Source organism: Microtus ochrogaster, chromosome X (genome assembly GCF_000317375.1).
Source record: "Microtus ochrogaster isolate Prairie Vole_2 chromosome X, MicOch1.0, whole genome shotgun sequence".
Classification (NCBI taxonomy): domain Eukaryota; kingdom Metazoa; phylum Chordata; class Mammalia; order Rodentia; family Cricetidae; genus Microtus; species Microtus ochrogaster.
Window position 1 is genome coordinate 37,645,394 of NC_022026.1, and position 23,009 is coordinate 37,668,402.

The 23,009-nt window shown below is 40.7% G+C and overlaps 1 protein-coding gene across 1 annotated transcript; it reads left to right on the forward strand.

Annotated features, from left to right (window-relative positions):
• The first annotated feature begins 6,685 nt into the window (after window positions 1-6,685).
• Window positions 6,686-22,309, forward strand: Tnmd (tenomodulin). The gene is made up of 7 exons (XM_005358672.2): window positions 6,686-6,733; window positions 6,899-7,030; window positions 15,412-15,552; window positions 15,685-15,786; window positions 19,512-19,665; window positions 21,642-21,808; window positions 22,100-22,309. The coding sequence occupies exons 1-7, from the start codon at window positions 6,686-6,688 to the stop codon at window positions 22,307-22,309; spliced, it is 954 nt and encodes a 317-aa protein (XP_005358729.1).
• The last annotated feature ends 700 nt before the right edge of the window (window positions 22,310-23,009 follow it).

Genomic DNA, 23,009 nt, shown 5'->3' on the forward strand with positions numbered 1-23,009 from the left:
AAAACCATTGTCCCACAGCAATCCCCCCTTTAAAAAAAAAAAGAACAAGAACTCTGAATCTAATATCCTTTGTTTAGCTTTTTTTCTCACCACTATTCATAACAACTTGTAACCAACATTCTAAACAAAGGAAAATATCTGTAGTACATTTTTGGAGAATGTGGTTGTAGTTTTTAGGCTACTTCATACTGGATTGGGGCACGATAATCTCGTGGGGACCTAAAGAAAATTTAGAATTATGATCAAGTCGTGACTGGAGTATCCTGTGAGGCTTGATCATCTCAGTCAGCAGTCTTGAGGCTGTTTTGGATGTAGAACTCTGACATCTGGGCCATCTGCTCCTATCAGAGATTTCTCAGGGGGTCTTCCTTGATCAAACCTTATTTTTCTTAGCCCAGAATAAATCTATAGCCTCTCATTTTCCATTCCACAGTTTTTTTTTTTATTCTCTGTACCTTGGCCAGTTATGGGTCTCTGTGTTAATTGCCATCTACTACCAATAGAAGCTCCAATGATGAGAATTGAGAAATGCTTTTGTCTATGGGTATAATGGTGTGCTCTTATAGTAACAGTTATGTGGCAAACTAAGTAAGGAGGATTATTTGAACCCAGGAGCTAGAGGCCAGTCTGGGCAATATAGCAATGTTACAACCCTTTAAAAATTATATTTGTAAAAATACCTTCTATGGTAATCCTACTAAAAAATTTTGTATTCATCTGTTAATCCCAGAATACAAAATAAGCACTCAGAATATAACTTATTTATCAGCTTTCATTTAGTAAGATTTCACTATATACCAGTGACTAGTGTATACATTTTAAATGTAAGTTATTAAATTATCATAGCTTCATAAATAGAAAGGTAATATAATTTTCATTATTTAATTTGAATAAGGAAACTGAGGTGCAATAATACTTACCCCTGGTTAGTACAGATTTTCCCTTCTTGCAGTTTTCTATATTCTTATTTTATAATTAGTGTGTATCTTTTTATAAAAATGTAAAAGTCATTCTAAAAACAGAGTTTTAAATAAATAACTGTAAAAACATTCTTGAAAGTCACTGAGCAGTCCTCTTCTCTTGCTACTCTGAACTCTTTTTCCTGGGCCATGACATTAAATTCCATAGCTTTCACCAAAGTAAATGGCTCACAAACCTAAATTTCAATTCCAGTAACTATGGTATTGGTTCCAAGCATAAATTATTAGAAACTAGTCATCCCTTCTTGGATACTGCAAAGACAGTTCAAATTAACACATTCTAGCCAGACTTATCAGTTGCTCAGAAGCAGTCCTCCTCAATGCTTCTTAATACCAACTACTTGTGCCATCTGAATTCACAAACCAGATCTCTGTAACTTGTTTTTCATCCCTTCCCTTCTCTTGCCCTCTATGTCCAATCTATCACCAAGTATATACTCCTCCTAAAATGTATGCCAAATCTGCCTACTTATCTCCATTCCTGTCACTATCAAGCCATTGGCATCTCTTATGATAACCTCTTTTAATGTTTTTTTGTCTTTTTATAATGTACTCTTTTGAAAGTACCTAGAGAGATATTACTAAATATAAAAAGAATTCTGCTCGAATCTCTCAGTGAATCCTCATTGTTCTTAAAATAAACTTTAAGCCTTTACCATGACTATTGAGGCAGAAACTGCAGTTTTAATATCCAATATGTTTCCCCAGTTTATAGAAAAACAGAATATTGTTAGGAATAGTAATAAGGTGGGTAGACAATAAAACCTCCCCACAATATTATTATTATAGCTGAAATGGCCATCCAACACAGTTCTGGCCAGCATAATAATAAAAAATCTATAGGATAGTATTTCCTGGAAACATTGCTTTCCTGATGGAAAGGGATAAACTCAGCTGCCACATGTTCTTGTTGCCCCTTGCCATACCTTTTTCTCCTTTCTGGAGGTGAAGAAACCGTCTTGGAAGATAACAATGGGAGTCACACAAAATCACAGAATAAAATGACAGAAGCTCGGATCCCTTACACTTGAACCAGCCCTGCCTGCAGGGGTGAAGGTTCATCTTATATGAGAAAAACTGCTACAACTTGGTTTCTGTTCCATGCCCCTAAACAACCCTAAAAGATACAATTTTGGATGATATGGCCCCTGCCTACTTCTTTACTTTATCCCAAACAGTTCTTTTCCTCTATTAACAGCCACAGTGACCGACCAGGTCTCTTATGGGACTACTCCAATCATTTTCCTTCTTCGAGGTATTTGCATGTGCTAGCCTTTTTACCTGAAATAATTTTGCTGTCCTCTTCTCCATCTTACTTCTACTGTTATTGAGCTCTGAGTTTAAGGGGCATCTGCTTAGTGTGGATTTATCTGAGCAGCTCAGGCTAAACTGAATGTTTTCATAGCACCCTGCGCTTTTCTTTTGTAGCATTTTTTTTTTTTTTGGTTTTTCGAGACAGGGTTTCTCTGTGGCTTTGGAGCCTGTCCTGGAACTAGTTCTGTAGACCAGGCTGGTCTCGAACTCACAGTGATCCGCCTGCCTCTGCCTCCCGAGTACTGGGATTAAAGGCGTACGCCACCATAGCCCGGCTGTAGCATATTTTTTAACCAGTTACATTATTTTCTGCTTTTAGCTTAATACTTGTCCTGTCACTATATGCAGGCCTCTGAGGCACTGTGTTTGCTTGTACACTCCTGAAACGCATATCTGTCCTCTCTAACAGTGCCTGTCACATAGGGAACACTAAACAAACAAGTACTTGTAAATGGCAAAACTACTGAAATGTCATGTCCTTTGTGACATTTTCTTTGCTCTGCTGAATCAGAATTTATCATGATTCCTTCTAGGTTTCCATGGCATTTTGTTTTAACTCCTATTTTAATTCACTATTTTTAACAAAGAAGGGATGTCATAAAGGGTCTCAAGGAAGCACGTAGGAACTACTTATAATACAGTATTTGGAGGGCAATGGTTAAAGCACCAGCAAGGCACAAAGATAACCCAAGGAAAAGACGAGTGACCCCAATGAGGTGGTAGAGATAAGACAGAGGAAGGTGGTCCAGAAGTGGGAAGATCTAAGCCACATGTTGAGAGTTAACCAGAAATTTCCCAGCTGAACAAGGAGAAGAAAGGAAATACAGGCAATGAAGGTAACAAACAATGAGCTATGGTATGAAGAAGCTGCATATGGTTATGAACAGAGTATTAACTATGAGAGAGGCATCAGAGGTACAGTGTGATTGGCACATTGGAGGAAACCATCTATGCTCATGAACATAGGCTCTCCATGGGAATGTTCTTATGACCTTAAAAAAACTTGACCAAAAAGTTGCAGAGCACATAGAACCATGATCTGTTTTTGTTTTGTTTTGTTTTGTTCTTTAGAATCTGTGTGATCAACTTCAGGTATAATCCTATCTCCATTTTCCTTTGAGACATTATAATGAAAATAGAAGCCATATGTGCCTGTCCCACTACCCTGCCCATCTGTGATCACAACTGCCTCCATGTCTGGAGGAAATTGTCCAGAGCCACAGCTAGGGAGATATAGAAACTCCAGAGCATTCTCTATCACCACTAGTGATCTATCAAATGACTTCAAGCAGAGGAGAGATTGTCCTCGGTTTTGAATGTTAAAACTTTAAAGGCAACAGAAAACGACTAGAACTATATTTAAAAAAATAAAAATAACTCTAGAACCTTGGCTCTGTCAACTGAGTCACAGTTGACTACTGTGAGAGTCAACATAGTAGAATTGTGGAGAAAATCCAGAGGCAGAATTAACTGGATGTAGTAATTGATTAAGCGTGGAAGTAAGTAGAAGAGAAAGAGATCATGAGCCCCTGGAATTACTGGTCTAGAGACAACCCAGTGTGTCCTTCTAGTAAGATAAGAAATAGATAAGGGAGAGTATGGTTTAGAAGAAGCTACAACTCATTCAGGCTTGGTGATGTGGCATCTAATATCTTCAAATGGAGATATCCAGCTTGCTAACCAGGCACATGGGTCCGGACCTCCAAGAGAGTAGCCCAGATGAAAGGCATAGCTTTGAGACTGGTCTGAGAGGGTAACAGTCTGAGCCAGTGGGTCTCAACCTTCCTAATGCTGTGACCCTTTAATACAGTTCCTCCGGTTGTGGTGACCCCCAACCATAAAATTATTTTCATTGCTACATAATAACTGTAATTTTGCTACTGTTAGGAATTGTAATGTAAATATCTAATATGCAGGATGTCTGATACGCAATCCCCAAAGGGGTCATGACTCAAAGGTTTAGAACCGCTAAGGTAATGGCTGTGACTATAGCGATGTTATCCAGTGAGGAAAGAACATCTTTGAAAGGTGTAAGAATTTAGGGCACATAACAGCCGGTGATGATGGGACTAAAATAAACATTAAAAGATGGGGTGATTGCAAGACAAACATGTGGTTTCTGGTTTGAAGGCGGGGTTATTGCTCCAATGGCATGACTCAAATCTCATATGATGAAACCCTAATTTCCACTGTCTTAAAATTTGACTGTATGGTATGACTTAGAATTTGGAAAGTGATGTTGTACAGATGATCCTTTATTCAGTGTGACTACCTGCCTTATAGAAAGAGAGCAGGGGCCTGCTGTGATAGGGCACACCTTCAATCTAAGCACTTGGGAGGCAGAGACACATAGATCTCTCTGAATTCAAGGACAGCCAGGACTACGTAGTGATACCCTGAAGTGAGAATGAAGAGAGGGGGAATGGAGGGAAGGGAGAAAGATGGCAGACTAGGATACCAACACAAAGAAATGCAAGTACCATGTGACCAACAAAAGAGCCGTCTACAAGCAAAGAGAGAGAGGGAGACAGAGACAGACAGACAGACAGACAGACAGACAGACAGACAGAGATCAAGAAACAAATATGGAGCAGGCAGAAAGATTGTAAGATCCAGAGTGGATGGAGGACAGCAGGGAAAGAGAGGGAAACAGTGTCTTCCAGACACAACAGGACATGCACACATATGAACTAATAGAGACTGTGACAATATTCCCAGGTCCAAACCAGATGGGCTCCCACTACTGAGATGGGGAAGTAGATAGGAATTCCCATCCCCCAACCTAGATACTATCTCCAGTTAACAGCCACTTGCAAAGGAAAACTAGGTTTCTCCAAGCTAGTCTCAATGGATATACAAACCACACTTAAGAGCAGCCCCATGCAAGCACCAGATGACCAACACAAAATGAATCCAATGGTATTTTTGGAGTATTTTTCCTCTCATATTGCTTTGTTTAGACATTTTTTTATCTTACTTTGTTTGTACATTGTGGCTACCGATTTTGTGTTTTATGGGTTTTGTTTGTGTATGTGGCATGGTATGTCTTTGCATGTGTATGAGTTTCTCATGGTTTCTTTCTTTTTGTTAGTTTGCTCTTGTTTATCCCTGTTTGTTTTTGTATTTGCCTGTCTGTTTTGTTAAGGGAGAGAAAGGTCCAGGGAGATGGGAAGGACCTGTGAGGAGACGAGGGAGGGAAAACTAAGATCAGAACATATTCTACGAAAATAGCTTCATTTTCAATAATGATAAATTAACAAAAAATTAAGTGAGATATATGTAAGGAAGGAAGGAAGGAAGGGCGAAAACTTCTTGATCTTGGATTGTAGCCTCCAGAAGTATAAGAATATAAGTGTTTTGTTTTGTTTTCTAAGGAATATATTTTCTATATGCAAGTCAGTAATTCAGCAGTACTTTGTTATGGTAGGCCCAGAAAACTAATTGTATTCACCAATCAAGATTAGGATTATGGGAAAGAAAGTAGGTTGGGGGAAAGAAGTATTAAAAAAAGAACGAGCTTCATAGATAGCATACTGATTTACATCCAGGTAGAGATGCTTGCGATGTTCAAATGGCTGTGAAATTAAAAGACAGAACTGAGTTACAGATACAAATTTGGATGGCATTTCTGTATAAGTAATATATTAGCGCTAGGACTGGATGAGGTCATTTAAGCAGTTTGTGTAACGTGCTTACAAAAAAAAATCATGAAGCAATAGAATGAATACCGGCATTGAGGGACCACCTAAAAAAGAGAACCAATCATAGAGATGGGATGAAGCAGGAAAGTTCACAACAGTTCTTCATTGTACCCTGGTTTTAATTATAATTAGTTGACTACATAATGGTCTTGACACACAGAGTGATTTTACATAGTGAGGCACACATCTTAGTTACTTCTGCCTCTCTGGCACCCAGGAAAGTACCTGATACTTAATATCCCTGCAATAAATGTTTGCTTAATTGAATGGAATTGAAATTAGAACTTTGTTCCCTTTTATTTTTTTTTGCTCTGTTTGCTTATTTCTGGAGTGTGCGGCATGTATTGCCACTGGTATTTTAAGTTCATAGTGAAAAATCATTTCAATGTGTTCTAGGCTTGATCCCCTTCCAACCCAACCCCCAGGACAATAGTTTTCATTATAACCTGTCTTTGCCATTCTGGATGGAATTCTGTGCACAGAAGTTATATACATATATGGGTATATCTATGTAACAAATCGCAGCCCAGGAGCCCCCTGGGCTCCCTCCGGCTCTGGTATGACATATTTGAGCCATATAAATTCAGCTTCTCCTCTGGCATCTGTTAGCCGACTCACTTGCAACTCGACCTCAGCAGTGGTCTCTCAGTCCTCTCAAAGCAGGGAAAGAGCACTGTGCGCTGGGAGACTATGGCAAAGAATCCTCCAGAGAACTGTGAGGACTGTCACATTCTAAATGTAAGTTGATTCATATATTTTCCCTTTTGAGCAGAAGCATGCTCTCACAGATTTATCGTATTGCAATGTGAACATTAGAAAGTGAAATCGAAGGAGACTTTGAATTATGGCTTGCTATTTTCAGGGTTATTGTGTATTGTTTCATTCTCTCTGTTCTTTGCTTAGGCAGAAGCTTTGAAATCCAAGAAGATATGTAAATCACTGAAGATTTGTGGACTGGTGTTTGGGGTCCTGGCCTTAACTCTAATTGTCCTGTTTTGGGGGAGCAAACACTTCTGGCCGGAGGTATCCAAGAAAGTAAGTAACGGACACTTAACCCAGTGCTTCTTTTGATTGATTTTATCTAGTGATTAACATGTGAATTAATATGTAAATGAAAACTTTTAATCCTTTTTGTATTCAGTAGGAGGAGTAGAAAATGAAATCAGGGTTCTTCTTTCGTTTGCTTATTTAGGTGAGGGGAAATTGTCTTCTGCATTTTGGTTGTAGTGCCAGGAAGCAAATTTACCCACTCTTTTATGGTTGACTTTAAGGAGTTAAATCTCCTGGAAGCCTTTTCTTATGTAAGAAAGAAAAACTACTTTCCATCTTTCTTTCCATTATCTGGGCAGAAACTGATGGCAAAGTAAGCAGACAGTCACATAAGAAAGCACCCGAAAGGCAGCAAATGGTTTTCAGGGATTATGTTCTGGCTTACCACATCTGCTGTGAGGACAGGCAGCGAGACAAACTCCTTTTTAAAAGAAGCAGTTCTCATACTTGAATTCATAATTATTTATTTGTTACTTACTGAGAGTTAGAGCCTTTCAGCTCCTCAGCATTCACAACCATTGTTCCCGTGAGATACTAATGCCACAGTAAATACAGGCACACCTAAGTCATTAATCACAGGTATCTCCGAAAGCTTCTGATATTGCAGTCATTTGATGAGCTTTGGTTGCTACTGTAGTTTGTATTCTCATGCTTCGATATTATTGTTAGTCCTGGGCTCACATGCAATAGACAAGTTTTGATGTGACCCTAATAAAATCATAATCCTTTCTTGCTAACAATTTCCATTTCAGTGAGAATTAGATGGACAACAGCCCGTGAAGATGGGCTTTTGGCCTTGCCCTATTCTTCTCTATTTGTGGGCCGTTGCTACTGCTACTACTGGTGGTTTTGACTCTTTTGTCATGAGATGCTCATTTCTACTTGGTAGCCCATTTAGGGAAGAAAAGGCACAGATCCAGGAGGGAAAATGAAACAAGAAGAAAATAGGTTGGCATGGACCATTAGGAGCCAAAGGAGCAATAGGAGCAAAGAGTTCATGGGGAAAAGTAGCCAAAGGGGGAGAAAAAGTAAATAAATTGGCTAACTGTCCAAATGAAAACAGAAAAAGTAAAGCATAGCTACTCCAGGATGCTCACCTCTGCTACAATACCTGCTTGCATTTAGTCTCAAGGGATAACTTGCAAAGTTTAAGTGGGAGGAAGCACAAACAAGCCTGCTTATTTGTTTGCCTTTTTACTTCCATCATGTTCCAGAAAGGTTTTCAGGCATCACCCACTCCTATTAGCCTACCCCACTGCCCTACTGCTTTTGAACTACTTACTATTCAGATGGCTTTCTAGAGAAGCCAACTATGTTAAGGCTAGCAAGGTGTGCAAAGCAACCAACATCAGAAAAGAAATTGAGAGCTAACATGTATTCCAGAACACTTACTTAGAATACCACTTAGCTAATTTCTAAAGTGATATGCTACTCCAAAAGTTGAATCACTAATTCTCTTGAAAATTGTATGAGTACAGGACCATAAATCATTTTAGTTGCTGGCTGTAAATATAATGCCTTCACTGTGTGTGGTAGGTGGCTAATCATTTTGACCATTCATAGACAGACACCTGTCTGAACAAAGACAAGAAGGCCTTTTGTGTTTTCTTGTATCTATTGGCACTATAAATGCCATTCTAGCCACATTTGTGTGTTTTTCTAATCTTTCAGTGCTATTTGCTTCAGTGCAGTAATAAATGACTAGGGGTGTGGCTCAGGACAATCTTACCTTTACCTTGTAAGAATTCACACTCCCTAGCCAAGTTCATGATCTCCCCTACCTTCTCATTATACTATCTTTGTTTCCCATTTCAGTTCTTGTAAATATGATTTCCAAAAGTCAACTCTGTAATTCCTGAAACTAAACAAAACACTTCACCCATGCACACATGGAAAGGGTGGGGTAGGCCACTCACTAAAGTGTACTTTAAAAGAAAAGATCAAAGCTCTCATGAAGTAATGCATCTTAGGATATAATTTTCAGCAAAAGGAGTATAAAGGAGGGGCCAAAGTCATTATGGAAAATACATAGATAAAAAGACATTATATATCTCCTACGATAATTTTTTTCTACTGTGGACAAATACTGTTTACTTGCTATTCCATGGGGAGTTACAATACATTACCTTTCATATTTAAGCCCTGGCCTTCACCATGAAATCAGCTTGGAGTCACTGAAAATCAGGAGATCAGGTAGCAATATGGAGTCCTTATTCAATCAACTACTCTCTTCTAAATCCCACATAAAGAGCCTGAGAGGCTATCCATCTTTCTAGTGACCAAGACTCTGATTAGGACTGCATCAGAGCAGTTAAGAATCTGGGGAAAATAAAAGTAGTCAGAATAGCCTGGGAAGAATATTTCCAGAGGAAAATGATCCAAGCATCTTGTACAAATTTAAGACTCTCTTTAATAGTATGGGCTGGAATGAAATGGTGATTAACAAAATAAAGCCCATAGTCTTCTGGACTTTGCTTTAGTCGCCTGTGGGATTTGTGGGAACTGTCGAGCCTTTGGTAGAGAGAATGACTGATGTTTTGGTGCGTGTTGATTGTAGGGATACCTTTGTTGTCCTGGGGCTGTCTCCAGGCTTTCAGTGTTTGCTCTTCCAGCCCTCCCAACACTCCTTCTTGTTTTCTTTTTCAACATCTGTTTATAATAAACAGTGTTTATTTAACATCCTACATCTGGTGTTGACATTTCCATGCTAAGTCTTTCCTTTCCCTCCCACCTTGGTATGCACAAAAGATCCAGATGACTGATTTCAAATGGGAATAAGCAATATTTGACTCTTTGTATACCTCAAGCATGCGTGTGAGAGCGCGCGTGCACACACGCACACAAACACACACACACACTTATCCAGGAGAAAAAAAATAAATCAAAATTAAAAGAGGATCAACTCTAAGAGAGCTTCTATACTTTCCAGGCCCCATGTTTCCTGGAAACCATACACCTAGGAGACTTGAAGAGGCTTGAGGAAAGCCAAGTCCATAAGGCTCTGTGTTCAGCTTTCCTAACTGAGCCAGGAAAACATACTCAGTTTGAGAGATTTCAAGAGGTTGCCCTATTGAGGGTCCACTTCCAAGTAGTAACTTCCTTAGGAACCATGGAACAGACTTACTGGGGGGAAAAAAAGTCCTACTTAAAGCTCCCTGTGTTCCACATTGAACTTGAAAGAATTAGAAGCCAACTCCTGAACTAATCAAAGCAACACAGAAAAAACAAACAAGACAGGCTGCCGTTCCCGAAGCAGCAGTTTGTAAACACAGCCCAGACTTTGTACTCCACGTTTCCAAACCATTGTGGAATGAGACAGAAACACAGAGTTATGTGACTGAAATGGCGTGTGCTTCCGTACGTCAGAACTACGTGGCAATTTTTTTTAGGACTGCTGGGAAGTAATCGCCCCCTTCCCAGCAATCAACGTATTCCTGGGGATACTCCTTCAGACTCCACATTCTACTAGTATGAGATGAGAGGTCTGGAGAGAAGTGAGCGCTCTGTCCTGCCCATGCAACTCCAATGGCAGGAGATCACTGACACAGCTTCTTTTATGCTCCATGCCCAAGATCATCCTAGGCGGAAAATCCTTTGCACAAAAGAATTATTTTCTTGCCAAGTCTGAGTCCAGCTTTCTTCATGACTATTTTTCTACTACTAGCATTAGCCCCAGACTAACTTTCTTTGCTTGTCTCTAGATACACAAAGGACAACTTTTCCCTCTAGGTTGCCTAGGCTCTTATACACACCAGTCTAGTGGGTGAAACCTGGGACTGGAGAAGCATTTATACCCTTAAAGCAAAAGCTGGAGATGTATCTGGAATCTCTTAGCAGGGGGGCGGGGGGGCTGAGTTTCCCCAGATGCTGCCACATCAGCATTTTGGGAAAGAAGGCACCTCTTCATTGTCTTTTCTTTACACGACCGACCCAGGGTTATCCTTTACAACAATTCCTACTGAACCAGTTGCTATTTTGGACTACTCAGGGGTACGTCTTACAAATTACACGATACTAGATTCAGATTGCTATGGGTATGCTCTTACTGCTTATTCCTAAGGTTGTATGTACTGAGTGCTTTATGGGGCACATGAAAGTAGAGCCTCCAAGCAGAGCAGTACTGAGCTCTAGGGAGAAGGAGCCCAGGTGATCAACAAGCAGTTGTAATCCAACAAGCAACCTGAAAGCTACCAGACAAATGTAAGAAAATTGCATCTGCCAACTTCTCAGCATTGCAACCAGAAAGGGTTTGCAGCTAGGAACTGAACCCTCAGAGGCATTCAGTAACTTGTCCAAAGTCACACGGCTTGTAAGGAGAAGCACAGACATTAACACTAGAACCTTTTCTGACGAGTCTTTCCTGTTTTCCACCTGAATTTGGGAATTGAGGACAGGATTGTGGATACAGGAAAACTTCCCACCTAGTTCAAGTTTATAAATGAAGGAAATGTCCTACCTTCCTTCCTACCTTCTTAGCTTTTTTCTTTTCTTTTTCTTTCCTTTTTCTTTCTTTACTTTTTTTCTTTCTTTTTTGAAAGAGGAATGTCTGGCCGCTTATGCCAATTTTTTTCAGGGCTGAGAACTGATGATTGAAGATGCAAAAGTCCAACTATGCATAAGAAATAATCTGTCAGCACTGTGTTGGTAGAGCAATCCCCAGAGGCCCTTTAATTCTCGCAGGCTAGCTCCTTAATAATATGGTACAGTGCCTTCCCTTCACTTCCTTCCAGCCTAGCACCTGCTAGCCAGCTATTCCAAGCATGTATTTCACCTTTGGAGCATGTACCTCATAAACAGACAGTAAAGGATGAAGGTAGGGGAAAAAAGACCAGCTAGATTAATCACAGGTTTCGAAAAAACAAACCTAAGCCAAATGTCCTCAAATCCCTGTCAGGACAGGCTAAAGCTGCTTGCCCCCAAACAGATCCATCACACCAACGTGTGAGTCAGCTTTATTCTTTATAAAAAGCTTTCTTTTCTGGTCTCAGTGACTGTCACCAACAGAGACAAGAAAGCGGGGTAAAGTGTTCACATTGCAGGAGGCTTATCAGCTGCCCTGAGTGGAGGCCTTAGCTGGCCTGAGGACAGATATCCTGCACAGGGAAGAAAGATGGATTTGTATTTCCCCCAGATTTTGCAGTGTGGTCTTCTTACAGATTGCCTGGGTTTTACCACACGCCCACTATTCCACTGGCTTCTCTTTCCTGTTCCAGCATTTTACTCCTCATAAAGCCAGGAAGAATCACTTTGGATGGCATGGGGAAGATGCCCCCCACATGCAGGCTCCTGGAGTCACGGTGCCTAAAATGCCCCATTACAACTGCATTCCTTTGAGGGAAGCATTGCATTCAGTTTCTCAGACCGGCAAATGTCTTTTCTGTTACTAATATCTAAATGCAAAATCATTGGTCAGATTAGTTTCTTCTCTTACATAAGATCCCTAAAGCGTGGGCAGATTTCTGGTTGTCTAGACAAAGGCACAGATAGAAATGAGAAACGCATGGGAAAGGGCTATGGGGGTACACAGTGAGCAGGGTATGAAGATACCAGAAAGGGGGCTCATCGATTTGCTAGTTTGGCAAGGGCACATTTCATGTCACATGCGATCCTTTCTCCGTCTCCCCTGGAATAATGCTAAGTTGGGAGCAGAGACTGAGGAGATACTTGGAGTCCACTCACACTTTTCTACAGTCAGCCATCCTGTCTCTGCTTTAGTTTGTTCCTGGACAGGGCAAAGCCACTTAGTTCATCTCCAGAAGGCACTTCAACCCAGGAGCCAGGACTCTTAGTAGACAGCAAAGTACTTCTGATGCCAAGGGCATGAGCTCAGTCTTCATATGGGCCAGTGAAGCTTGCATAGCCATTACCCAAGCAGTGTGCTCCACGGGGACCTGAGTGAGACAGTATGTCTGGATTTACTCAAAGCCATCCCCACACAGGCCAAAGTAAGTCATTGACATCATCCTCCTAGACAAAGGACAGTCTGTTTCAAAAGGACACCTTTGATAGCAGAATTCCATCTGGGTGAGTATGTAGCTCCCTAGCCTACATCCTCCCACACACTAAGGATTCGTACACAAATGAAGTCATTCTGATCTCACTCTATTTAAGAAGCTACCGTTGCAAACACAAAATCAACAAGCTGATTAATGGGTACAATTAACGAGGATGCCTCTTCCCTCGCTGAATAACAATAACAACAACACAAACAAACCCAATTCTTTGCAGAGCCTTTGAAAGTAATGCAGATCTGCTGAGCTTGGCAGTTTCCAATAGTACTCATCCAGAAAGGTGTCCAAGTAAAGTGCCCTGCCAAGAGTGCAGGAAAACTCATTCCACAGAAGTACACTCAAATTGTAAATGTCACCAGCACAGTCCCATGGTCTTCTACTGATGGTTGAAAATGCAGTCTGCATTTTCTCGTTCTTTTGCCCACGTAGGCCACAGTCCAATATCCCCCAGTCTCTAACCCAATTTTTCCATTCACTAATCCATCAGTGGCGCTACTGATGAAACAAACCCCCGAGCCCAGCCCCTGGTGGCTAGTACTGTCAACATTTGTCTCCACAACGGATAGTATTTCTGAAGAAACTACCCCCTATTGGGAAACCTGACAAGGCCGGGTCTGAAGCGGATGCCTTTGTCCTCTGCTTAAGTCAGCTGACTGAGAACTCAATTTTTTTTGTCATACTTAGAAGTTTCTCTTCTCTAGCTGGCTGCAGAGCTAGAACTGAGAGAATATACGCAGAAGCAATTAACAAGCCTAAAGGAGTTTTCTACCTGCCAAGGAACAAGGCCAGCCTTCCTAAGTTAACCCTGTAGTTACTGGAGTCTTCTCCATACTTTTATCCTTGACCTTAAAAGACCAATCGTCAAGGCACTGCTTTAGGAAGATAGGAATCGCCATTGGTGACAATCCTTAATAGCAAATAATCGCTATCCCTGTCTGAGGCACCACAGAGCCACAGGGAGGTAAACTGGCTTTGCCTCTGTTTTTCTTTTCAACAGCTCCATCCGACTTTTCATGCTTGAAGTAACACTTGTTTCTACAAACCCATCCAACTTGTTTTTCTACTTGGGTTGGGAAAAATTTGACCAGGTTAAACTAACATGCTGTCGCAGACAACAGCAGACACTAAAAACAACACAAACCAATGCAAGCTCATGGAGGAGAACGCCACTAGGAACTGTGTTATTAGAAAGCAACACTTGCTCTGTAGGCAACTTGCTTCTTCAGAAGGACAAATGAATACAGAGAAATCTAACAGACAAAGGTCTCCAAGCAACGAGGAGAAGACACACTTGCAAATGGCACCATCAACTCTGGCATGGTTTGCAACAGAGATCAAACTCCTTTGGAATTGGTATTTATCTATACCTATATGTCCCAAGTTATAGGTTAGATGCTTAACCCCAATATAGAATAAATCACAGAACTAGTCCTCTTTGTAGTGAGAGAATTGTCTATTAAAGAGCAGAAGGAAGTGTGGGGATTTGTTTCAGGCACTCAAGAAAGGCTTGATAAACAGCCTTTCAGGTGCACTCTCCTTGGAAGAGTTTGTTAATTTATGGTATCATAAATTAACCAAAGTTAATCTGTCTCCACAGTTTATCTATGCAGAGGAATCTAGAGAAGCTGAAAACAATGGAATCAAGTTTAAAAAACAGGAGCTAGCAATAACCTGAGTGGGAATAGTTGACCTATAAAATATAAGGCTAAGGAAAGCAGGTGACTGTTAGATTTTAAAGAACAAAGGAAAATAAATTTGTATAGGATAAGACTATGACTGAATATTGGCCAATAACATCTTCAGTGTCCAAAAAAGGACAAACACGATACTATTGAGGCACTATTAAAATTCTGATAGGTATGGGAGTAGAGAGTAATTGCTAACTGCTCTAAATGTTTTCAAGTCGCTGTCCTGGATGTAATGGATTTCACAGAAGGAATGGGAAGAGTAGTCACAGAACACTTAGACTCAGAAGCAGTAGCTTCGGGAAGCAGCATAGGCTTGAGGTGATCCCTAGGCTTAACACAAGGGGAAAATACTTCACAGGCTGATTTGCAGAATATCATTTGGATACTTATCCAAGGGTGCCAAGAAAACCACTGGAATTCTTCTTAATTAGTTCAGCTACTTGGCTTGAGTACAAAGCACTGACTCTGAAGGATCCCCGTATCAGTCTGAATGCCAAAAAGCACCTCAGTTTAATCACAAATGTTAAAGAATGTCCAATGGCAAGATGCTGAGATGACCCCTCAGGAGGTTCTGGAAAGTGACCCAGGTGTTTCCCCCAATTAAAGCATTTTAAGAAGGAGTGCACAGACTATCTTAGAGATTGTTTTTCTTCCTCTGCTCTTCCAGACCTATGACATGGAGCACACTTTCTACAGCAATGGTGAGAAGAAGAAGATTTACATGGAAATTGATCCCCTGACCAGAACGGAAATATTCAGAAGTGGAAATGGCACTGATGAAACATTGGAAGTCCATGACTTTAAAAACGTGAGTTGACTGTTTCCCCTAATAGGTTTTCTCTATGAATTCAGTTTGCCAGTCTGAGGCTCTGGTAGGTTATGGAACTCATTGTGGCTATTACAAGAAATTGACTGTATTATTGTTTTGTCTGGTTTATAGGGATACACTGGCATCTACTTCGTAGGTCTTCAAAAGTGCTTTATTAAAACTCAAATCAAAGTGATTCCTGAATTTTCTGAACCAGAAGAAGAAATAGATGAGGTATGTGAGAAAAATGATGACAGTACAAAGAAAATCATTTACTGGCCAACCATTGGACAAAGTGCTCTGTCCTCATTGGATCCTCAATCTTGTAAATGGGCACTGTTGTTGTCCTAGTTTTGGGATGTGAGAACTGGGACTTGTGACAAAGAGTGACTTGCTGAACATACACAGCTAGTGAATGCACAGTGAGGTCTTGGACTGCCACCTTTTCAAAGAAATAAGTTCATGCTTCGAGGTCTTATACTCTACATTTATCCAAAAATACCTACTTTAAAAACAAAAACAAAGAAGCCAAGAAAGACCAGGTGATGGTGGCTCATGCCTTTAATCCCAGCACTTAGGAGGCAAAGGCAGGGGGATCTCTGTGAGTTCAAGGCCATCCTGGTCTACAGAGCTAACTCTGTAGTCCAAGACAGCCAGGACTGTTTCACAGAGAAACCCTGTCTCAAAAAAAATTGAAAACCTATGTACATTTGCTCCCGAACTAATGATTTCTAGTGAGAGGAGTGAGTCAGAAGAACAGAAGCAAGCATGTCTATGAGAAAGACTTTAAGAAAATTATTCTGGGGAAGGAGAAGATGACTCAGGGACCCCTAGTTCAATTCTCAGTCATCTCATAACTGTCTATAATTCCAGCTCCATGGAATCCAACACACCTGGCCTTCATTCCCATGCACATAACCCAACACCGATACATGTGCATACACATAACTAAAAGGATTATAAAAATAGGGGCTAGAGAGCTGGCTCAGAGGTTTAGAGCACTGATGGCTATTCCAGAGGTCCTAAGCTTTTAATTCTCAGTACTCACCCGATGACTCAGAACCATCTGTAACTCTACCAACAGGAAATACAGTGTCTTCATCTAATGAAGCAGACATACATGCATGTAAAATACCTTACACATAAAATAATAAAAGTTAAAATAATAAAAATAAATTGCACTTTTAAAAAAGAAACTGGTCCTAAGGCTACATAGGGGATATACCACTTCTGTCATGCTCCAACATCCACCTACTTTAAAGGTTCCTGTTTATTCACCTTACCATTTAGTGCTGAGCTGCTAGCATCATAACCCACAGTGCTCCTCACAGTGCTCTTCACAGTGCTCCTCAGGAGAAGCAAAAGTGAAAGTGAAAACTTCCACATAATATGGATTCTCTGAAAACACTTCTAAACTAAGATGGCTAGGCCGCTGCTCCTTCAGTGAATGGATCATCCCAGGAAACCATGGGAGATGGGTCAACACTAGCTAAAATACAGCAATCCTTACAGCCTTCAGGTTCTTTTGATTTAATTTAGTTTGGTTTTATATTTAAAACTGGAAAATCTAAATTGCGACTGTGGCCATGGCATGATGAACTCTGTATATGTTGAAATATCTTTCTCTTCTTTCTCCCATATTCTTTTTCATGTTTTTCCAACTGGTCACTTACATGTTTTTCTTCTTCTTTTCCTTTTTTTAAATCTGTTCTAGCAGATTACACTATTTTGCCTATTCCTTACACAGGCCCCTCAGAGCCATTGCTAGTTCCCACATTACTTTTTCATGCTATTACTCTCTTCATGGCTACAGAAGTTACAGAGCCCTGTTCCTAGAATACTCCTCCTCAGAAGAAAATATCTCCAGAGAGGATGCTTTGCTGCCAAGGTCTATGGCAGTGATAGATTTTACAGAGTTTCATTTCATTTCTGATAAACTTACATTAGATTTTTCTGAAAAACAGATCGACTTAAAAGAAATTTGGTAGCAGTATAGGGGGCAATGATAGCATGAAAGGAAATTAGGTTTTAAAGGATATTATAGAGCCAGGGAGAAGGGTCAGCAGGTGAAGGCACCCATGGACAAGTCTGACGACCTAAGTTCAATTCCCAGGATTTATCCGACACAAGAAGAACCAGTTCTTGGGTTGCCCTCTGACCTCCACATGAACATTATGGCATATGCCTGCTCCTCCAACAGACAATAAATAAAATTGTTTTAAAAGGGACTATATGAAATGCCAAATGACAATGTTTACAGAAAATAATGTATCAAGCACAGACAGGCAACAGTGAGAGCCTAAATTGATAAAGTGGGATTTAACCTAGATGATATAGAAGCCCATGTCTTCTCTGTGCCCTAAGTTTTTCCTCAGATAACTTGGTGGGATCTTTTAAATAACACACATATTGGTCACATGATAGTAAAATTATTTCATCTCCAAGAAAACAGAATTTCACACTATGGGTCGTTTTTAGTGGGACAAATTTGTGGTTGCAAATTGCAAACCCTCCCTTCCTCTGCACTTCCCTCACCACTGTATGTACGGTGTGTGCAAGTAAAGCATGCGGAGCCAGCATATAAATAGCTCTGGGTTTGCTAACAAAGCTAGTCAGCACACCAACTCATTTTATACAACCTCTTTCAATGTGTTCCAAGTTCTTACACACTCAAGGGCAAAAGAGCCAGGGCTTGAAAGTTGTGAATGGTTCAGAGGGAAAAAAAATTATACAAAGACATATTTTGTAGAATAAATAAAATGCAGTGAAATCGTAAAGCCAAGAAGAAACAAAAGAGGTATGAAAAGGCCTTTTTAAGAGTAGGGCTAAAGTGTTGAAGCTTTATTGACAAGTTGCTCAGAACTAGGTATTAAAGGCAACTACTCCCAGCACTAGAAATGGAAGAAAGGGGATTTTTAACAACACTGAGAAGCTCTGTGAACCCGAGTCCTCTGTGAGATAAACATTAGGTATCTAGAACGAATGGAATTAATGAGTCCATACTCCATAAACTGAAGACTTTAAAACATGAAAAGACAAATTTCTTGTAAATCCGAAATGATAGGCTAACTGGCTATTTAGCTGATCTGGTTAGTTTAGATTCTAGGTGGATTTTTTTGTGGGGAGGGGGGAACGTGGACTGGGGTTTGTGCTGTGGGAGCTCCTTCCGCTCCTTCAGCCAATAGCCTTTAGATACCAGACCACTTGGGCGTGGTCTCTTATACTATAAACACAACTGTTGCTCTCTTGCTCCCAGCTCTTGCTTCCAGCTGGTAGACTCTGTTCCTGGCTCCCCATCAGGGAATCGAACCCCGGTCTCCCACTCTTAAACATGCAGACATGCAAGGGGGGGGGGTTGTTTTGTTTTTTTTTTGTTTTTGGAGACAAGAATTTCTCTGTAGCTTTGGAGCCTGTCCTGGAACGAGGTCTTGTAGACCAGGTTGGCCTCGAACTCACAGAGATCCATTTGTCCCTGCCTCCCAAGTTCTGGGATTAAAGGCATGTGCCACCCTCGCCCCACTCCTAGTGGCCTCCCTTCCCCAACAGGGTTGTTTGTTGGTTTATTTTTCATCTTGGGGTGAAATCCTGTGTTAAACCTTAGCTACACACCTAAACAAGGCATTTAAAGGGAAGAAATGTAACTCACTCATGTTCCAGATGATCAAAACTTGCATGGCCCAGGGAGTTCCCAGAACATGCTGGAGAGCCTTTCAACCAAAACGATGGTAGCTCATATTTTAGTGAGCAACCTTGCTGCCAGACCCAGAAGGAAAGGACCAGTTAGCTCCTCTATGGGCATCTACTGTCAGCATGACATGGAGACAGCTCTCCAGCAGTCATGCCTAGCACTGCAGCTGTTACTCCAGCTTAAAACATGCTGTTTGTCAGTGCTTCATAATATCTACTTCGCTGTACTAATTTCTCTACAATTCCTACCCTGAACTACTTTCTTCTTTCAGAACGAAGAAATCACTACAACTTTCTTTGAACAGTCAGTGATTTGGGTTCCTGCAGAAAAGCCTATTGAAAACAGAGATTTTCTGAAAAATTCTAAAATTCTGGAGATTTGTGATAATGTGACCATGTACTGGATCAATCCCACTCTAATAGCAGGTATGGTATCCTATTCCCAACCTCCTGCTCCTTCCAATGATGCTAACATGATAGGCACAGTGATATACCTCTGCATTCCCAGATATCCAGGAGTCTGAGGCAGCAAAATTTTGAGTTCAAGGCCAACCAGAGCAATATAGTATCTATATTCTATATACTTTATGGATATACAGGTATATATATATATATATATATGTGTGTGTGTGTGTGTGTGTGTGTGTGTGTGCTATTATAGCAATATACAACAGAGCAATATACTATCTCAAAGAAAAGATAGTAAAAGGTTAATGTTTCCAGCATTGAGAGACCACATTTCTATGAAAACAAATGATCGGTTTATATCTTCTTGGATGAAACTGTATATGCTGACTGTGGTGAAGAGGGAATTTTTCACAGCCACGTTATAAATCAGATAAATTAATGCTGACAGGCTTTTAAAATATCTCAGGAAAGGCAACACCACCCTAATGTGACCAGTGATAGCAAAAAGCTAATCTATCTTTCTTTGTACATCGATATTCATTGCAGCAGGGATACCAGACTATTCCTCAAAACCACAGTGGACCCAACCCAAGAACTGGGGAGAGATGAGACCAAATAGTGCACTGCTGTCTCAAGAATTCTCATGTCAAATGGCACTCCCCCCAGAATATATGACAATCGTGGCAGGACAGCTTTTCTAGGAATGTTTGAGGAATCACTATAAATGGAATTGAAGGTTAGAGGTCCAGAGCAGAAAAGCACAACCTTCAATTCAAGAAGACAAAGGTCCCTAAACACCTTATTCTGTCTAGCTGACACAGATTTTGGCCTCCCTCACTTTGCACAAAGACTATTGTATTACTCAAGACAGGACAGTACCAACAATGCAGGCCTCTACTAGTATTATTTACAAGCATTTTTTTAAGCTGACAAAACACAGTCTGGTATCCTAGACTGAATGCTACAAAACAAATAACATGAATGAAAATATTGATAAATAAAGGCTGTAGTTTAGTTAGTGGAAATTAACCAATACTTATGGATTAGTTTTGACAATTGGACCATAGTTGTGTAAGAAAGCAAGAGGAAAGCCGGGCGGTGGTGGCGCACGCCTTTAATCCCAGCACTCGGGAGGCAGAGGCAGGCGGATCTCTGTGAGTTCGAGACCAGCCTGGTCTACAGAGCTAGTTCCAGGACAGGCTCCAAAGCCACAGAGAAACCCTGTCTCGAAAAACCAAAAAAAAGAAAGAAAAAAAAAGCAAGAGGAACAGAGTAAAAAAATGCATAGGAACCTATACTTTCACCAAATCTTCCACAGACCTAAGTTAAAAATAAATAATACATATCACCCTACGACTCAGGAGTTAGAATACCGGTCTAGTAAAAATAAATAAGACACTGAGGGTGATAAAGAGATTTCTCAGTGGTTAAGTACCCTTGCTGCTCTTGCAAAGGACCCAGCTTCAATTCCCAACACCGGCAGGAGATTCACAACCATTTTCAACTCCAGTTCTCAGCTATCTGATACCCTCTTCTGGCCTCTGTGGGCACTGTATGCATGTGGTGCCCAGACATATATGCTGGCAAAACACCCATGTATGTAAAAACATAAATAGAAAAATCGAGACACAAAAGAGAAGAAATGGGAGGGAAGCTGAGACCAAATCAAATCAGGCAATGAGGAAATATTTTTGAGCACTTGTAGCTAAAAACACTGAGGGAGACAGATATCCCTTGTCTTGTTGTCAACTGACTCTACTACTAAGAAAAGGGGTAAGTGTTTAATGGCAAACGAGCAAGGAAGTTGGTGAGAAGAGAAATGGTCTCTGAACTATATCCACTTAGAGAGCTAGGAAATGCAGCCCACACATGCTTAAACTATAGCAGTCGAAAGACAGACAAAAATTAGCTCTCCCTAACTTTGTCCGCCTAGACACTTCTCTCAGAAGTGTTTGCAAAGTAATGGTATCACAATTTTGTGTTTACTATCTCAGTTTCTGAATTGCAAGACTTTGAGGAGGATGGTGAAGATCTTCATTTCCCCACCAATGAGAAAAAAGGGATTGAACAGAATGAGCAATGGGTGGTTCCACAAGTAAAGGTGGAGAAGACCCGTCACACCAGACAAGCAAGTGAGGAAGACCTTCCAGTAAATGACTATGTGAGTTCTGGCCCCACTGCATCATTTTCAGGGCAGAAACAAAGAACGCTCATAAAGCTTACTACCTCTCAAGGCAGTCGGAAAAATTATGACTTTAACAAGCATTTAAGAAACTTGACCTTTCCGGGGAGTACATTCACAAACAATTTTGATGCCTGCGTCCCCATGATTTAGCTAAGACATTTAATTTCTCACCAGCCTCCCAACTCAGAGTGGAATAGTCTTCTCCTGTTTGATGGGACCCCTCCCTAAAAAGTTTTTCCCTCCAACACTGTCTTCTTCTTCTTCCAGACTGAAAATGGAATCGAATTTGACCCCATGCTAGATGAGAGAGGTTATTGTTGTATCTACTGTCGTCGAGGCAACCGTTACTGTCGCCGAGTCTGTGAACCTTTACTAGGTTACTACCCATATCCATACTGCTACCAGGGAGGACGAGTCATCTGTCGCGTCATCATGCCTTGCAACTGGTGGGTGGCCCGCATGCTTGGGAGAGTCTAATAGGAAGTTTAAGTTCAAATGCTTAACTTTCTGTTAGCCGACATATAATAAATGCATGCTATCCAATGACTTTCTGTCTGTGAGGCATTTGCCTCCTTGTAGCCTAGTCTCCAGAATTACTTTTAGGTTATTCCTCTCCTCCTGTTCTAATAAACTTCTACATCATCATCAATGGCCTTGTTGCTGATGAACACAGTGGGTAAGTGTTTGCAGAGAATAAGCCTGGCAATTGGAATAGATCCGCCTAACATGAACGACAAAAATGTCAGTTTGCACTACATCAACAGGCTTAGGTAAAGCATAGCAGTTTCCAGCTCCCATATTTTTACTATTTAGTTTTAACAAAGTTAAAATGAAGGGATGATGACAAAATGGCCCCAGAAGCAATGAATAAAAGCATAAAATTGTGTGCATAGTGCCAGGGCTTAATTACCTGAAAGGCATGCTGTGGACTTGCTTAAGTGTCCATAAAGCTGCTGGTCAGGCAGCTAGTCACAGCAGGCCCGCGCTAAAATATGCTAACTGTGTTAGCTCAGACTCAGCAAAGGAGAAAGGTAACTTAGCAAAGGGGGTCCCGGGTCTTCTCCCTGAGAATGGGAACTCGACTTTGGACAAATTCAACATCTTAGAACCTTGACATCTAACTTCTCTTCAGATCAGCATCTGGCTATATAATGTTCCAAGGCATTTTCTGAAACAC

Bases quoted from the DNA above. Each gene is read 5' to 3' on its own strand.
- Tnmd (XM_005358672.2), top strand. From the start codon at position 6,686: ATGGCAAAGAATCCTCCAGAGAACTGTGAGGACTGTCACATTCTAAAT. The intron at 15,553-15,684 runs GTGAGTTGACTG...TCTGGTTTATAG, and splicing joins AAGTCCATGACTTTAAAAAC to GGATACACTGGCATCTACTT. The intron at 15,787-19,511 runs GTATGTGAGAAA...TTCTTCTTTCAG, and splicing joins CAGAAGAAGAAATAGATGAG to AACGAAGAAATCACTACAAC.